The sequence below is a fragment of the Panthera leo genome, chromosome B3 (genome assembly GCF_018350215.1).
Source record: "Panthera leo isolate Ple1 chromosome B3, P.leo_Ple1_pat1.1, whole genome shotgun sequence".
Taxonomy (NCBI): domain Eukaryota; kingdom Metazoa; phylum Chordata; class Mammalia; order Carnivora; family Felidae; genus Panthera; species Panthera leo.
Genome location: NC_056684.1, coordinates 27,654,409 through 27,671,749, shown reverse-complemented (window position 1 = coordinate 27,671,749; position 17,341 = coordinate 27,654,409). Strand labels below are relative to the sequence as shown.

The following is a 17,341-nucleotide window of genomic DNA, read 5'->3' as shown; positions in this document are numbered from 1 at the left end:
AGCTTTGCTTCAGGAGCCTTGGGGTACAGAGCAGGCCCCTCAGGAGAGCAAGGAGGTGGGGGATCTCTAGCCCAGCTGCCCTATGTGGAGGGCAGAGGGTGTGAAGGATAAAAATTACATTTTGCTTTGGGACATGTATCTGTGTTAGAGTACCTCAAAAGTCATATGGCTAAATCTATTTTATTACTTCTTTGAGGGGAAAAACGTTTATTGTTTAATAAACCAGTTGTTTATTTAGATTTACGGACATTGCCACAATGCCAGGCCCAGTGGTGATTCCTGAGGCCATTTAATCATTAAGTGTTCTCTGAATTTAACATCTGTAGTAGTTGTGTATTGAGGCATTGGGCGGGTATATCTGTGAGACAGTAAAACAGTTGTTTTGTTCAACTTGATGTGTAAGAAGAAAGAGAGCTTCATAGTGTGTCATAGAAAGGTCTCCGCCAAAAACAAGGCTAGAGTTAAATTACAGTATTGAAAGGTATTATGATGGCATCTAGAAATTTTGACCCTCTGGAATGCTAACTTGTGTATTTACTTGAGGTTTTGTTGTATTAAAACAAAACTTTTAAGAGTTTCTGATAATAACCAGCAAACTTTGCTTGCTTGAGGTTGCTTTCCTTTTTGTTTAAAAAAATTTTTTATATTAAATGACTTCTATTTCTGTCTTTTTTGTTTGGTTAGCCTTATTAGAAAGAAGGCTGCAGGGCTGGAATCAGCGGCTACAATAAGAACCAAAGTGTTTGTGTGGGGACTGAATGACAAGGACCAGCTGGGCGGCCTGAAGGGCTCTAAGGTATCCCTCTCTGCCTGAAGTTCCTCACCTGACACTCACCTGTCATCACCTGTCATTACATGATCGAGGAGGATCTTTGCTGGTGCCTTTGTCCCAGAGAGGCTCAAAAATAATCAGACCTCTTTGGAGGTTTTTATGATGGTTTACCTTCTATAAGTTGTTGTGTAAATTGGCTTTTCTAAAGACATTCTTGATATGAACTTGCAGACATTATCAGATTTAGTTTCTATTAAAGCCTCTGTCCTTAGAAAATAGTGCACTTCAGATGTAGTGGTATTATTGCTGTTTTTTAAACTAGAAAATATACTTTTGGAAAGATTTGACAAACAGATGAAAATTATAGACTGTAATTATGTTTTGCCTTCAGTACAATAAACATTTTCGCTAACCATGAACAAAATAATGTGTAAAAAATGCCATAGTGGCATAAAGATGAGCAAGATGTCATTTAAACACTAGGTACAACAAATGATGCATTTGAACTAGGGTTGAATTCAGCATCTGTTATGTTACTTAGTGTCTCTTAACCAAGGAGCCACAAAACAAATTACTCGAAATTTAGTGCCTGGAAATAGTTTCCCTTCCGATAAGTGTCTCTGCCTTTCAGTATTCTGTGAGACTTCACCCATCATAAGATCCCTTATTAACTTGCATTGTTGAGAAGCTGATAAGGAAAGTTAGAACTCATTTTAAGTCTCCCCTTTCAAATACAATAAATTTTCATCTTTATTTGAACATCCTTGAATCAATTTGTGTTTTAAAGCCCCAAGGCTCCATTTGGAGGTGGGCAGGGGGCAGTAAGCTCTGGGAGTCTCAGTTGTAATGGTGTGGGGCTGTATAGAGGATTTGTTGGAGTTTGCACGTGAAGCATAGATTTGGCATTCCATGGTTATGATGAAGATTCTTTCTGGTGCTGGAGTAGTGATTATCTGATAATTTTGGGGAATTATAAAGATAAAGTCTTTAAGAATTTTAAATTAAGTCATACCCATACCAATGGGAAATTGAAGCACATAATTTCTGAGAGATGTCAGAATCAATAAGAATGAGCAGGAAGTGACATGAAATAAAATGTTTACCAGATGCTGGGTTACATCTTTACATTATATATATTTTATTTTTCACCTTTTATTGTGGAGCTTTTCAGACATAGCAGGTAGAAAGAATAGGGACCTGAGCCCTCATGTTCCTGTCCAGCTTCAACCATTAACAGTAGAGGGTCATGGTTTTTGTCTTTATTTATTTTACACCTCCACCCCTGTTTAAAGTAGATCTCAGCATATCATTTCATCTTTAGAATACTGTACTGCATCTCTTAGAGAAAAGAACATCTTTGGTTAATATAACCATCCAAATTACAAAGTTTACATGTAATTTTAAACGTGTAAATAAAATTATTTTTTTCCTTCTTTTGCTTAACAACAAATCCTGTTCTAGATAAAAGTTCCTTCGTTCTCGGAGACACTATCTGCTTTGAATGTAGTACAGGTGGCTGGTGGTTCTAAAAGTTTGTTTGCAGGTATGATTATTCTTATACTAAAAAATTTTTAAATTATGCTTAGCACTAAAAACATAGTTGTTATGTTGTGAAAAGTGAATCCTATCCTCCTTCTTGTTCTTTGCAGTGACTGTGGAAGGGAAGGTATATGCCTGTGGAGAAGCCACAAATGGCCGGCTGGGGCTGGGCATCTCTAGTGGGACTGTGCCCATCCCTCGGCAGATTACAGCTCTTAGCAGTTACGTGGTCAAGAAGGTGGCCGTTCATTCAGGTACCGGGCCAGAGTTGGCACTTGTACGCAGATAAGCCTTTTGCTCATGCTCTGTAAATAACTATGGCCCTTAAATATTTTTCCTGAGGGCGTCCTTGGATTCCTTTTCAAGTTTTACTTAATTGTTAAGAATAAAAGTTGGATAATGTAAATCTCCAGGTGGTCTAGAATTTATTGTTGGTACACAAGGCTTTTTAGAGACCAGTAGTTGTAGGCATTCCAGGCGTGTGGGGACTAACCCTCCAAGGTATGCATTTTCAGTCTAGAAACAGTGGTCACTGGTTCATGACATCTTTGAAATCATCATGTTCTGTGCTTAAATATAAGCTTGAATATCTTTCTGAGGAAAGAGCCTATAACTTTCCTCAGATTTTCAAAGTGTCTGTGAACCCTAGTGATAAGAAAGATCCTCTGAAAAAATCCCACTCCCTCAATTTAGAACCTTTACTGAAAATTATTCCAAAGCACTGTGTGAGGCCTCTGAGGAATGGAACTAAATTAGATACAAAACTCAGTTCATGCCTGCACTGAATAGGTTTGGGTTTAACCCCATATAAAAGCAAGTCCAAACAGTAGTGGCATGAGCAGGATAGAATTTTACTTTTCTCCTCTGTAAAAGTCTGGGGCTGGGGTCCAGGGCCAGTATGGTAGCTGAGTGCCCACGAGGAGCATAAGCACAGGCTCGCTCTTTCTGTCCATCCTTGATAGATGGCCATGCAGCTCTCCTAGGTGAGCACAGACAGGTGTTTCCTCCAGCCCACTCATTCCGTCTAAAACAGTTTTCAGGAAGCCTTGCTCACTTCTGTCATGTCTCTGTCACCATCCTCTCTGGACAAGGGAGTCTGGGAAGTATACTTTTTAGCTGAGTGTATTGTTACTCTCCTCGCTGTGGGTTCTGTTGGTAAAGAATAGGGCAGAATGAATGTTGTGGGGGACTGGGATCTCAGGAGTTGGCAGGTACACAGGTGACAGAAAATGCCAGTAAAGATAGTGTTGTTCAATCATGGGGCAGAGTGGATGGACTGGGACAGTGGTCCACACTGGGGAAGAGCATGAGCATGAAGATTGAGTACAGTGCCTTAATTGTAAATGATGCTGTTTTTGCTTAAATAACTTCACTGTTGGTGTGCATTTTTCTAAAGCTTAATTGCCAGTACATTTGATAATTTGCCTAATCACAAATGTACTTATTTCTACTTTTTTTCCATCTGAATTTTGATCTTTTGTATATTTAACATAACAGGAACCCCATTATTAAATGGCACTGTTTTCTTCTTCATTGCAAGTAAAATTCTTTCTAGGATTTCAACTTTGTAGTTTAATAAAATTTCACTTACTTTATGTATTTGTCACCCTGAAATGTTGATCCTATCTACTCATTTATTCAGCACATATTCATTGAGCACATACTCTATGCCAGGCAGAGTAAGTAATTACACTGTGAACTTTTTGTAATGCAACTTTGGCAGCCCATATCTGTGTGGATGTTGCAGGTGGCCGGCATGCTACGGCTTTAACGGTTGATGGGAAGGTGTTTTCCTGGGGTGAAGGTGACGATGGCAAACTTGGACACTTCAGCAGAATGTAAGAATATTTTCTTCATTACTTGCTAGTAAGAAACTGTTACTGATAATAATAGTGAACATCTTTTGGTAGTTATTTTGCAGAAAATTAAATAGGATAGGTCATTTTTGAAAATGGAACTTAAAATATGTATTTGTTAAAAATATCTGTGCATGTGATTTGGCCTCTCATGATCTGTTTTAATGTTTGATAGTTGATCTACAGATGTTTGACTAAATGTGGATCAGTGTTGATGTCCTTTTTTTCTTCTTTAAAAAGACTTGATCAATTATGGGGAATATTATTTTATCTTGCTTTAGGAACTGTGACAAGCCACGGCTTATAGAGGCCCTGAAAACCAAGCGTATCCGAGATATTGCCTGTGGCAGCTCGCACAGCGCAGCCCTCACATCCAGTGGGGAGCTGTACACCTGGGGCCTTGGAGAGTACGGCCGGTTGGGACATGGGGATAATACAACACAACTGAAGCCCAAAATGGTGATTATACACATTTTTGTTGCTTACAGAAAACTTACCATCTGCTGATTTCAAGAGAAGATAAGCTTCGAGTCTAGGAAAGTTCATAAAGACATGTGCATTATTGGCTTTCAGTCTGTGGAAAAAATTTCCCTTGTTTTTTCAGTGCCTGTGCTTGATTCTGTTTTTAAATTTGTAATTGAGTAGGTCAAAGTCCTTCTTGGTCACAGAGTAATCCAGGTTGCATGTGGAAGTAGAGATGCACAGACCCTGGCTCTGACTGATGAAGGTGAGCTGCTGCCAGACTCTATGTTTCTGGGTGGGTAGGAACATCATGAATGCTGGCCTGAAGTACATATTTTTTGAACCTAGGTTTGGTATTTTCCTGGGGTGATGGTGACTTTGGAAAATTGGGCCGAGGAGGAAGTGAAGGCTGTAACATTCCCCAGAACATTGAGAGACTGAATGGACAGGGTGTGTGCCAGATTGAGTGTGGAGCTCAGTTCTCCTTGGCTCTCACCAAGTCAGGAGTGGTATGGACTTGGTACGTAAACTCCCGGTCACCCATCAATGTGTCCGTGTCCATGTAGACAGTGGTGGGCCTCCACCCTGTACCCCATGCCTACCCTGGAGGGATGGTTAACTCTTCATTTTCTTACTTATCCAGGCATCTTTGTTCTTTTATTTATTTTGACTTAGGATTAGTGACAATATTATAATAATAAATTTCTCATTGTAACTCGGTCATTTGGGAAAGAACAGTAGAGAATTTTTAGCCCAGCTTGTCTTTTCTGTTTAGATGAAGTTTATATAGAGGGTTTCTTCTTCCTTACCATGCCAGAAGCCTAGTGATCAAATGGACAGAAAGCAGATTTTTTATTTCTTTGATCCTGAAAAAGTTCATGTTTGTCTTGTGAAAGCTTATTTTATTAAATTTAAAAGGAGTAGGGCACCCAGCTGACCTTGTGACAGTGTGATGGGCCTTTGCTTGAGTGTTATGACTCAGCGGCAGCTTGAGGAAGAATTAGACCTGAGAGGACTTTTAAGAAGCATTTGAAATTGTCATGTGTTCAAACTCTTTATATTAAAATCTACATCAGTAACTTAAGTGTTGTACAATATATGTTAAGGATCTTACTATAGAATTAGTGAATTAATTTGAATTAATGATATACTATTTTATAACATAATTTCAGAGACCCTAGGCACTTAGTCTGATGTTAACATGTTGGCTTTAATGGGTGTTTTCCTGTGGAACATTACCTGATGATAACCATATATTAAAATGCACACTGTTGACTTTCTTGCAGGGGGAAGGGGGATTACTTCAGGTTGGGCCATGGCTCTGATGTGCATGTGCGGAAGCCACAGGTGGTGGAAGGGCTGAGAGGGAAGAAGATTGTGCATGTGGCCGTCGGGGCCCTGCACTGCCTAGCAGTCACAGACGCAGGGCAGGTAAGCTGAGGTGACAAGTCCTTGTATCAAAAGTGTAACTTATGATGAAATGAAATGAAATGATGAAGAACTAGGAGGGTGGGCTGTGCCCATTTTGTTCCTGTGTGTATCTGTCCAGTTGTAAGCATGGGCAGGGCACCCAGTAAAGAGTTGTTGACTAACATGTATTACAAAGTAGTGGGTTTTCCTGCTCTAAAATCCACCTGTAAATGAGAAAAGATTATTGTCATGGAAGGTACTCCTACTGCTAAGGTGTTAGCAGTGTTTCACTTTAGAAATTGATAGCTGATGGAGAGATATACGTACATCATTTTAGAAATAAAGTCATTCATGACAAGTATTACTCATCCATGACAGGCTCATGAATGTTATATTTTAAAAATTCATTTATGACAACAAATTAGCACACTGTTTTTAAAACAAAATGACTTAAATTATTCCTTCTAGTTCTGTAAAGCCAAGAAGTGAATTACTGGAAAAGTGAAAATATTGTTTTTGATCATTTTTCTTTGCAAAATAAAGGAAAAAATAAGTATTGAACCTTATTGAAGAGGAGAATCTCCCTGCTTCCTAAAACAAAGCCAAATAGATGAATTCATTGGATTGATATTAAGTAGATACTTATTGATAGTCATTGGAAAGAATTTTGAAGTAATTTTAGAGAAAATGTTTGAAATGTTGAAAAATTCTGTTTTTGTTCCCTGTAACAGGTTTATGCTTGGGGGGATAATGACCATGGCCAACAGGGCAATGGTACGACCACGGTTAATAGAAAGCCCACACTTGTGCAAGGCTTAGAAGGCCAGAAGATCACACGAGTGGCTTGTGGGTCTTCACACAGTGTGGCATGGACTACTGTTGATGTGGCAACACCCTCTGTCCACGAGCCTGTTCTCTTTCAGACTGCAAGAGACCCTTTAGGTGCTTCATATTTAGGTAACGCAGCATTGTTTTTAGTATGAGATCCTTCTGTATGGTACAGCAACATTCTAGATAGAATATTTAATAAGACCACCAGATTAGAGTTTGTAGCACTGTATTAACTGCATTCTGAACCAAGATCATGGTACTCTGATTTTTGCATGCTGGAATGAAAATTTTAAAAGGAAGTACTGATGCTGATTCTTATATTATGATCAGGTCTACTCTGACAGTGCTGTATAATAACTGCTTGACATATGTAAGCACTGTGCTGGGCTACTTGGTATTTTCAACAGCTCTATTCAGGTATAATCAACAAACTGTACATATTTAAAGTGTAATTGCTGTGAGCTTTGACATGTTTGTGCCTGTGAAAGCATCACTGAGTCAAGATAAGTGAACACAGATACATCTTTTGTGCCCCTTCTCAAGTTCCCTTCCTCCCACAACTCCTGACTTGTCTTCTGACACTATATATAGATTTGCATTTTTTAGAGTTTTATATAAATGGAATCGTACAGTATATACTTTTCAAATCTTTTTTCATTCAGCATAATTATTTTGAGATTCTTCCATGTTGCATGTATCAGTAATTCTTTCCTTTTTATTGTTGAGTAATATTTCACTTATGGATATACTGTAATTAGTTATTTATCACCTGTGGTGATAATAATACCACCTCCATATTTTTGTCTACACTTGGTTTGGTCAGTCTTTATAATTTTAGCCTAGATTTGTGTAGATATGTAGTGGTATCTCATTGTGGTTTTACTTTGCATTTCACTGATGACTAATGATGTTAAGCATCATGTTTATTTACTATCCAAATATATGTTTTGTTGTAGTGTCTATTCCTATCTTTACTGTAGTTAAAACTAGGTTGTTTTCTTATGATTGAGTTTTGAATGTTCTTTATATATTCTGGATCCAAGTCTTTTGTCAGATATGTGACTCGCACATATTTTCTTGAAATACGGCTTATCTTCTCATTCTCTTCAGGTCAGTTTTAAAGAGCAGAAATTATTAATTTTGATAAAATCCATTTGATCCAATTTTTTTTAAATGGTTCATACTCTGGGTGTTATATCTAAAAAAAACCTTTGTGTACTCAAGGTCATAAGATTTATTTCCTGTGTTATGTAAGATCTTTAGTTGTAGATATTTAGGTCTATGCTTGATCTTGAGTTAAATTTTATATATTGTATGAGATGTGCATTGAAATTCTGTTTTGGAGGCATGTGTGTGAATACCCAGTTGTTTCAGTTGCATATATTGAAAAAACTATTCTTTCTCCGTTGAATTGTCTTTTGAACTTTTGTCAAAAATCATTTGTCTGTGTATGTGTGGATCTATTTCTGGATGCTCAGTTTTATTGACTTATTTTTGTGTTTTGATGCTAATACCACATTGTTTTGATTACTATAACTTTATAAAAGACCCACATTCGGGCTGTGGTAATTCTTTAGCTTTGTTCTTTCTCAGATGCTGTTTTGAGTATTAGAATCAGCTTGTCAGTTTTTATGAAATAGCCTTCTTGGAATTTTGATTGCATTGACTATGGATCAGTTCAGACATCTTCGTAATATTGAATCTTCCAATCCATGGATGTAGCATTTCTTTGCATTTTTTGAGGTCTTTAATTTTTCTCAGCAATATTTTATAGTTTTACTTTATAAGTCTTTATCGTATTTATCCCGGAGTATTTTATATTGTTCATACTGTTATAAGTGACATTTGAAAATTATTTTTGTTCCTTGTGTATTATCTAGAAATACTCAAGTTGGCACTTTCTAATATATAGAAATACAATTGATTTTTTTTAAGGCAACTTTATCTTTCTTTATTCTAATAGAAATGTATTTTTTTCTCCTCTGTCACTCATGAGGGGACATTCAGTCTCCAGCATCATCGGCTTTTATAATTACCTGAAATGTGGTCTTCTGGCTTCACCATTTATCAGCTGTATAAACTGGGGCAAGATCCTGAGCCTTCCTGTGTGCTGTTTCCTTTTCTGACATAGATGAAACTGGGGCTTGACTGTAGTCTTGTCTTTTCCAATTTATATTAATCAGGGGTTCCATGTGGGTCTGCTTAACTTACAGCTCTTTTCATGTCACATTATGTTGTTACATTTTGACATTGCCCTTTCCCATCAGCACAGTACTCTGGAGAGTCATCCATGTTGTTGCATGTTTCAATAATCCATTCCTTTTTATCACTGAGTACTCTTCTATGTTTTAACTATTCACACACTGAAGGACATTTGGATTATTTCTAGTTTTAGGCTATTACAAATAAAACCTGCATGAATATTCATGTACAGGTGTTTGAGTCTGTCTTCCATATCTGGGATAAACCCCCTTGGTTTTGCAGCTTTTTGGTTTTTAAAATTTTTCTCTGTTGTTTATCTGCTTTTAGCTGTCTGTTCTCATCTTCATTAGTTCTTTCTTTATGCTTGCTTTATGTTTATTTTGTTATTTTTTGTCTAGTTTCTTGATCATCTCATTGATTTGAGACCTTTTATTTTTCCTAATGTAAACTTTTAATAGTATAAATTTTCCTTTCAGCACTGCTTTTTAGCTATAGCTCACAAATTTTGATATGTTGTTTTTTTTTTTATTCACTTTTATGTATTTTAAAAATTCCCTTTTAAACTTTGTTTTGACTTATGGGTTATTCTTTGTTAGATTCAGTTTGCTAAAAAAAATTTTTAAGAACCTTTTCCTCTTTGTTCGCGGTAGATAGTGGTCTGTGCTTCTCAAATGTCTCTGTATGGTTTTGGTATCATGGTCAGGGTAATGCTGACCTCATAGAATGAAGTGGTAAATGTTCCCTGCTTTTCATTTTCCTTTTAAATTTGTGTATAATTGGTACTCTTTCAATAGAATTCATTAATGAAGCCATATGGGCCTAGTGTTTTCTTTGTGGGGTTTCTTTCTGTCTTTTAACCACAAATTTAATTCCTTTAAGGGATACAAGGTTATCTCTTTCTTTTCTAGTAAGATTTATGTCTTTGATGGAAGTTGTCCTTTCATCTAAGTTGTTGAATTTATTGGCAGTATTGGCTTATTTTCCTTTTAATATTTGTGGAATCTATAGTAATGCCATTTCTTTCATTCCTTATATTGGTGACTGTATCTTCTCTTTCCAGTTTGTCTAGAGGTTTATCAATTTTACTAATTTTTTTCAAATAACAAATTTATAGTTTCCTTGATTTTTCTCTATTGTTTTTCTGTTTTCTGTTTTAGTGATGTGTGCTCTAATCTTGTTAATTTGTTTCTTTTTCTTTTGGTTTAATTTGTTCTAATTTCTTATATTAGAAGCTTAGGTCATTGATTTAGGATCTTCCTGCTTTTCATATGGAGCCATTTACTTTGCTCTCCTTGATTATTTGACTTTGTAATCATTCTGTCAGTTATCCTTTTTATCCCTTTGCTTTGAAGTTTTTTGTTTTTAAAATCTAGTTTGTCCCGTATTAATATAGCCACTCCAGCTTTCTTTGATCAGTGCTGTATAGTATATAACCATGCTATTCCATGCACTGTGACATACTATATCTTTTTCATCCTTTTCCTTTTAACGTATTGTGTCTTTATATTAAAAGAAGTTTCCTTGGGGTGCTTGGGTGGCTCAGTCAGTTAAGCATCCAACTTTGGCTAAGGTCATGATCTCATGGTTCATGGGTTTGAGCCCCATGTTGGGCCCTGTACTGACAGCTTAGAGTCTGGAGCCTGCTTCAGATTGTCTCCCTCTCTGCCCCTCCCCCACTCATGCTCTGTTTCTCTCTCTCTCAAAATAAATAAACATTACAAAATATTTAAAAAAATAAAAGAAACTTCCCTTTAGGCAACATATAGTTGAATTTTGCTTTTTAAAATTTGTGCTGACAACCTCTAACTGGGGGTGTTTAGTCCAATTACATTTAATATGATTAATGTATTTGTTTTAAATCTATCATCCTGTTTTTTTTTATCAGTCCTCATTGTTCATTGTTTTCTTTTTGCCTTCCATTAAATTATTTTTTATATTTTTTCTCCTTTGTTTTCTAGGAGTGCTAACATACTATGCTATTTTACTGATTATTTTAGAGTGTATATTATACACCTTTAACTTATTATAGTCTATCTTTAGATGTTACACTATTTCACATATAGTATATGAATTATATAACAGTATATTCTATTTCTTCCCTCCCAGACTTTGTGCTATTGTTGTCATATTTCTGTGTATGTTATAAACATCACAGCATTTAAAATTAATTTTCTTTATTAAAAAAAATCTTTTTATGTTTATTTTATTTTTGAGAGAGAGAGAGAGAGAGAGAGAGAGAGAGACAGACAGACAGACAGACAAGAGCATGAGCAGGGGAGGGGCAGAGATAGAGGGAGACACAGAATCTGAAGCAGGCTCCAGGCTCCGAGCTGTCAGCACAGCTTGACAGTCAAGCAGGACTTGAACTCACTAACCACAAGATCATGACCTGAGCCAAAGTTGTGCGCTTAACTGACTGAGCCACCCAGGTGGCCCTAAAATTAATTTACTTTAAACATTAGGTTATCAATTCAAATGTTTTAAATAATAAGAGAAGAATGCCTCTATATTTACTCATGTAGTTGCCATTTTCAGGGTTCTTCATCCCTTTGTGGAAAACCATGTTTCCATCTGGCATTATTTTCCTTCTACTTGAAGGACTTCCTTTTTTATGTTTTATGGTGTAGATGTGCTGGGGATTTTTCCTGTCAGCTCTTAATGTCTGAACTAGTCATTATTTTGCTTCATTTTTGCGATTTATTTTAGCTGGGTATAGAATTATAGGTTGACAGCTTTTTCTTTTAGTTCTTTAAAGAAGACCCAGTGTCTTCTAGCTTGCATTGTTTTCATTGGGAATTTGCTGTTATTCTTATCTTTGTTGTTCTGTATGTAATGTGTCTTTCTTCTCACACAGTTTTGAGACTTTCTCTTTATCCCCCTGGTTTTGAGCAATTTGACTACAATGTGTCTTGGTACAGTTATCTTCATGGATCTTGTGCTTGTACTTCTTGGATCTTTGGGTTTATAATTTTCATCAAATCTGGAAATTTTTCAGATTTTTTTTCTTCAAAAAATTGTTTTTCTGTACCTTTCTCTTTCTCCTCTTTTGGGAACTCTGGTTCTCTATGTGTTAGGTCTCTTGAAATTGTCCCATAGGTAATTGGTGCTCTGTTCATTTTTTGCTTTCTTTTCTCCTCAGTTTCATTTTGCATAGCTTCCATTGCTATGTCTTCAAATTCACTAGTTTTCATTTTCTAATGTGCTGATTATGTCACCAAACTATTTTAATCTCAGACATTGTAGTTTCCTTTCTGGAAATTTGATTTGAGTGTTTTTATATCTTTCACATTTCCATTTCCCCTTTTGAACATACATAATATAGGTATAATAAGTGTTTTAATTTCCATGTCTGCTGGTTCTGACATTTGTGTCAGTTCTGGGTTATTTAGATCCATTGATTTTTCTTAATATTTATGAATTGGCTAGTATTTTCCTGTCTTCCTGCCTACCTGGTAACTTTTAGTTAGATACTGTACATTGTGAACTTTACTTTGGATGTTGCTAGAGCTTTTTGTATGTCTATAAGTCTTCCTGACTTCCTTACTCTGAAACATTTTGTTCCTTTTGGGTCTTGGTTTTGGATTTGTTTAGTGGCTTCAGACCTCTTATTAGTGTGGGGCTGGTTATTCTCCACTGCTGAGACAAGATCCTTCTGAATACTTAGTGCCCAATGAATCATGGGGTCTTCCTGTGTGGCTGACGGGAGCAAGTGATATGCTTGTCCCTCTGTATTCTTCAAGATGGTGCGCTGGGCCTCCAGTCCTTTCATGTAGTTCTTTCTTTGACTTTGGGAAGTTTCCTGTCATGTAGGCATGCATCACCTTTTGCTGCATCCTCAGCTGGGGTGAGTGAGGTTACCTGCACAACTTCAGAGCAATATCGGGGCAACTCTCTCCTCTCTGCTTCTGTTCTATGAACTCTGACTATATTGGCCTCCCTGACTCTGAGGTCTGCCCCCTTTATGCACATAGACTACTGTACTCCACCTGGTTCCCTTCCCTTGGCTGAGGCCTGTGAGCTCTTTGGGCAGTGAAGAGTCGGAACATGTGTTTAGTAAGACTGTTTATTGGTGAACATCTTGTCTTCTCTCCATTGTTTTGTATTATTTTTTGTTTTGCATTTCAGTGGTAAGTAAATACAGGCAGTTATTGTATTTTCATAGCACATATGTAATAAATGCATTTAGCAAAAATCTGCATATTTTTTTTTCAGTTATAGCAAATCTTTGATGAAAATAGCTTGTTTTTAGAAGTATAGATAAATAATTGTTGTTGTTTTTGTTTTTACTCTGGGAGACCATTAATGAACCTAATACCTGATCTATGAAATAGGAAAATGCAGATTACAGTGTGTTTTAGAACTAAACTGAAAGGTCAAATAGGAATAGAGCAAACTCTGATCTTTAAAGTTGAACCCGCACTTTATTTTCCTTTTTCAGGTGTGCCTTCAGATGCTGATTCTTCTGCTGCCAGTAATAAAATCAGTGGTGCAAATAATTCTAAGCCAAATCGCCCTTCTCTTGCCAAGATTCTTCTGTCATTGGATGGAAATCTGGCCAAACAGCAGGCCTTGTCTCATATACTTACAGCATTGCAAATCATGTATGCCAGGTAGGCTTCTTGGCTAACTTTTGAAATCCTGTAGTTATGTAAACTTTGAGTTTCTGTATTTTTGTTTGATCATATGTCTAGGAGACTATTGTGGTGTTATCTTTAAATGCTGTGAGTTTTAGTTCATATACCCTTAGATAGTGAATGATGGTATCTTTGTGCTTTCTTTAATGGGGAATGAAATAGGAATCAGAAATCCAAACTTAAAAAACATTTTGTTATTCTTTAGGGTGAGTAAACTCTAAGCATTACTGTTTGAGGAATGATATTGATGTGTATTGATACGAATATGCAGTAGTGTTTAAGACCACTGGTCATCTTCTTCACTCAAACACTTGATGAGGCAGAGTTTTGATAATACTGACTTTCCAACATCTTGCTGCTATTTTCTCAGTCTGAATAAGTTGCCCATCTGTCATGGTTATGGACTTGATGAGTAGAAATAAATTACATAGGAAAGTTAATTTCAGACCAAAGTCCAACTCTGTCATTGAGAAGATGTTTAGTCTTTGCAACTTTATGTGAAGCACCCTTGGTACACAGCTCTCAGTAAATAAAAAATTATCCTCTAACAATAACCATAGAAGATTTCTCAGGGAAATCCAGGGGTTTATTCTTGTCTGATTTTTATGTTTGATATTTTTCCACCTGTCATCACTGTGGTCATTCAGATAAATAAGATCTTAAGTAAACATTTTAGCTTTTAGTTGATGAATATTAGCTCATTAGTTTCCCAAAACTCCTTTATGTGTATCCTATAAAAATGAGGGCATCATTCAGTAAGGGCTTGTCCCTGCTCCTGACTCTTCTGTCCTGCAGTGGTAAAGGGCAGTTCACCACAGGTCTGGCTTTCTCTCCTGACAGAGATGCGGTGGTTGGGGCCCTCATGCCAGCTGGCATGATCGCCCCAGTGGAGTGTCCCTCATTCTCCTCCTCGGCACCTCCTTCTGATGTGTCTGCTATGGCCAGTCCTGTGAATGCAGAGGAATGTGTACTGGCTATTGATATTGAAGACAGACTGAGTCCAAATCCATGGCAAGAAAAGAGAGGAGAGGTAAAAATAAATAGAAAAGCAATAAAGCAACATTAGATCAAAAAGGAAATGGTAGCTACTTTGTATCTAGAGAAGTATAAGTCATTCTTCCACTAATTCAGAGTGCTTTTGTGCCTACTTCTGTGATTTTTGGCTTGGATTAGAAAATATTTTATTTAAAAGGATCTTTTTAGTGCTTAAGTAGAAATAGATTTATTCATTTAAAAAGTTGCTAAATTCAAATCCATAGTCCTTTATTTGCAATTCTGACACCTTAAAGCTATTTTGGGGAAAAACCCAACTTGAAGAGTTGTGAGCTCATTTTAATCTTCATGTGACCATTGTGAATATTAATAGGTTTTCATGGGAATATGAATGTGCTTGACTTTGCAGGGTTGCCCTGTACCCCACTGGAGCTGGTGGTGTATGCTCCTTGCTAACCTCTATAACATCTGTGACATTCCAGATGACCCAAGGGGTTTGAGATCAGGCTTTTTGAAATTGTGTGGGAAGTGTGCCATGTTGCTGAGTTTTTCCTTTTCTTGTATACTTTTTAAACTAGATGATCTCTTCTGAAGATGCCATGACCCCCTCTGCAGTGACCCCATCTGCTTCCTCAGCTTCTTCTAGACCATTTATCCCAGTGACGGATGACCCAGGAGCTGCCAGCATCATTGCAGAAACTATGACAAAAACCAAAGAGGTCAAAGGGATTTCTTTTTTAACATTTTATTTGGAAATAATCTTAAATGTACACAAAAGTTGGAGAAATAGTACATAGAAATACAACACATTATACTACCATATACCGTTCACCTAGGTTCTCCAGTTGTTGGCATTTCTGAACCATTGTGGGGGAGCTGTAGGTCACAATCCCCTTTCATCCTCAAGGCTTTAGTGTGTATTTCCTGAGTGTCAGGGCATTACATTGATCCAGGATTACTTTCTAATCCATAGACTTAATCAGGTTTTTGCTCATTGTTCCAATAGTGTCCTTTATGGGTTTAGAACCCATCTCAGGGTTGTGTGTTGTTTCTTTAGTACTCAATATGGGACATTCTTTAGTCCTTCCTTTTGGCTGAAACACCATACGAAGGATGTAGAGTTCTTTTCATTGCACCCCTCTGGGGTATGTTCATTGTTGATTTGCTGCATTACTAGTGATACTAATTCTTATCACTTAAGAGTATCTGCCAGGTTTCTCTACCAGAAGTTAATAAGAGTGTATTAGTAATTATTCATGAGGAGATACTTTGAGACTGTAAATACCTATAAGTACCTTGTTCCTCATCATATTTTTACCCACTAGTTTCTAGTATCTGTTGATGATTCTAGCTGAATTCGTTATAACTGTGTTGTCACATGATGATTTTTCAGATTTCATCATTCCTTTTGGAATAGAATTGTTGCTGTTCTTCTGTGAGAAGCTCCCTTCTCATCTTTGTCTGTCTATCTATGATGATATAAAGTTGGATGGGATCCTACTTTACTCAATAATGACATACATTACTATCCTCATTTGACACCCCAATTATCCTAGACTTGGCCCTTGGGAGACCTTTTTGGCTGGTTCATTTGTCCTGACATGCCCCCATAATTCTTTGAGCACTTCCTTACTTTTTGGTACAACAGTGTGTTCTGGACTTATCTTTCATTTGCCCTGTCCCTGCTCTGGAATCACCCATTTCTCCAACGATCCCTGATTCCTTTTAGTAGATCATAGAGTTTAGAAACAAGATCTGGAAACTTGGTAAGTTGACTGCTATCGGATGTTCTTGGTTTACACCTTCTCAGCAAACATGCATGCAGCTGAGCATTTTTTTTTTTTTTTTTTTTAGCATCTTCTTTATAATAAACACCATGAGGGGTACCTGGGTGGCTCAGTCAGTTAAGCGTTCCACTCTTGATTTCAGCTCAGGTCATGGTCTTGCAGTTCATGAGATCGATCCCCATGTCAGGCTCTGTGATTGTACCTTGGAGCCTGCTTAGGATTCTGTCTCTCCCTCTCTCTACCCCTCCCCCACTTGTGCATGTGCTTGTACACTCTCTCTCTCAAAATAAGTAAACGAAAAAACCCCCAGCAAAACCATGAGTAGTTCAAACCACTATTTCAGCTTAGAATGAAAACCAAAAAACATTTTCAGTTTCAGTCCAACAACCACAGAATTTATCTTTGCTCTCTCCCTTTCTGTATTTAAAGTATATAATCCTTTTATTTGTTGCTGGATTGATTTGCTATTTTGTTGAGGGTTTTTATAGCTGGTATTCATAAAGGATACTACTAATCTATAGTTTTCTTATGATGTCTGCCTGGTATTTGAGGAATACTGGCCTTAGTGGAATGAGTTGGGACAGTGTTCTTTTTTACTGTTTCTTTTTTAGAATAGTTTGAAGGGTTAGTGTTACTTCTTCTTTAACTATTTTGTAGAATTTTATGTGTCCCTTTAACCTGTTCTCATCATTTTTTGCGTGTTTCCTTGCTTTCTGGCACAACACACAGTTCTAGTCTCAACAAAATGATTTATTCTCCAGCCCAGAAATCAAATGTTTCTCTAGGAAGTCTTGGTTCTTTTTAGTGGAGAATGGCATTTAGAAGGCAAGATCTGGGCCTTCATGTCCTCATTTA

General features: G+C 37.0%; 1 protein-coding gene across 7 annotated transcripts in view; it reads left to right on the top strand.

Annotated features, from left to right (window-relative positions):
- The window catches only part of HERC2 (HECT and RLD domain containing E3 ubiquitin protein ligase 2), a 268,128-nt gene that overhangs the window by 196,343 nt on the left and 54,444 nt on the right, over nt 1-17,341 (top strand). For all 7 annotated transcript variants that reach the window (XM_042941272.1, XM_042941277.1, XM_042941274.1 and 4 more), the window contains 12 exons: nt 685-796; nt 2,234-2,315; nt 2,422-2,565; nt 4,059-4,149; nt 4,449-4,626; nt 4,813-4,894; nt 4,978-5,149; nt 5,916-6,060; nt 6,771-6,996; nt 13,511-13,682; nt 14,547-14,736; nt 15,278-15,418. In XM_042941272.1, coding sequence (XP_042797206.1) covers nt 685-796; nt 2,234-2,315; nt 2,422-2,565; nt 4,059-4,149; nt 4,449-4,626; nt 4,813-4,894; nt 4,978-5,149; nt 5,916-6,060; nt 6,771-6,996; nt 13,511-13,682; nt 14,547-14,736; nt 15,278-15,418 — 1,735 coding nt within the window. The remainder of the gene's footprint in view (nt 1-684; nt 797-2,233; nt 2,316-2,421; nt 2,566-4,058; nt 4,150-4,448; nt 4,627-4,812; nt 4,895-4,977; nt 5,150-5,915; nt 6,061-6,770; nt 6,997-13,510; nt 13,683-14,546; nt 14,737-15,277; nt 15,419-17,341) is intronic.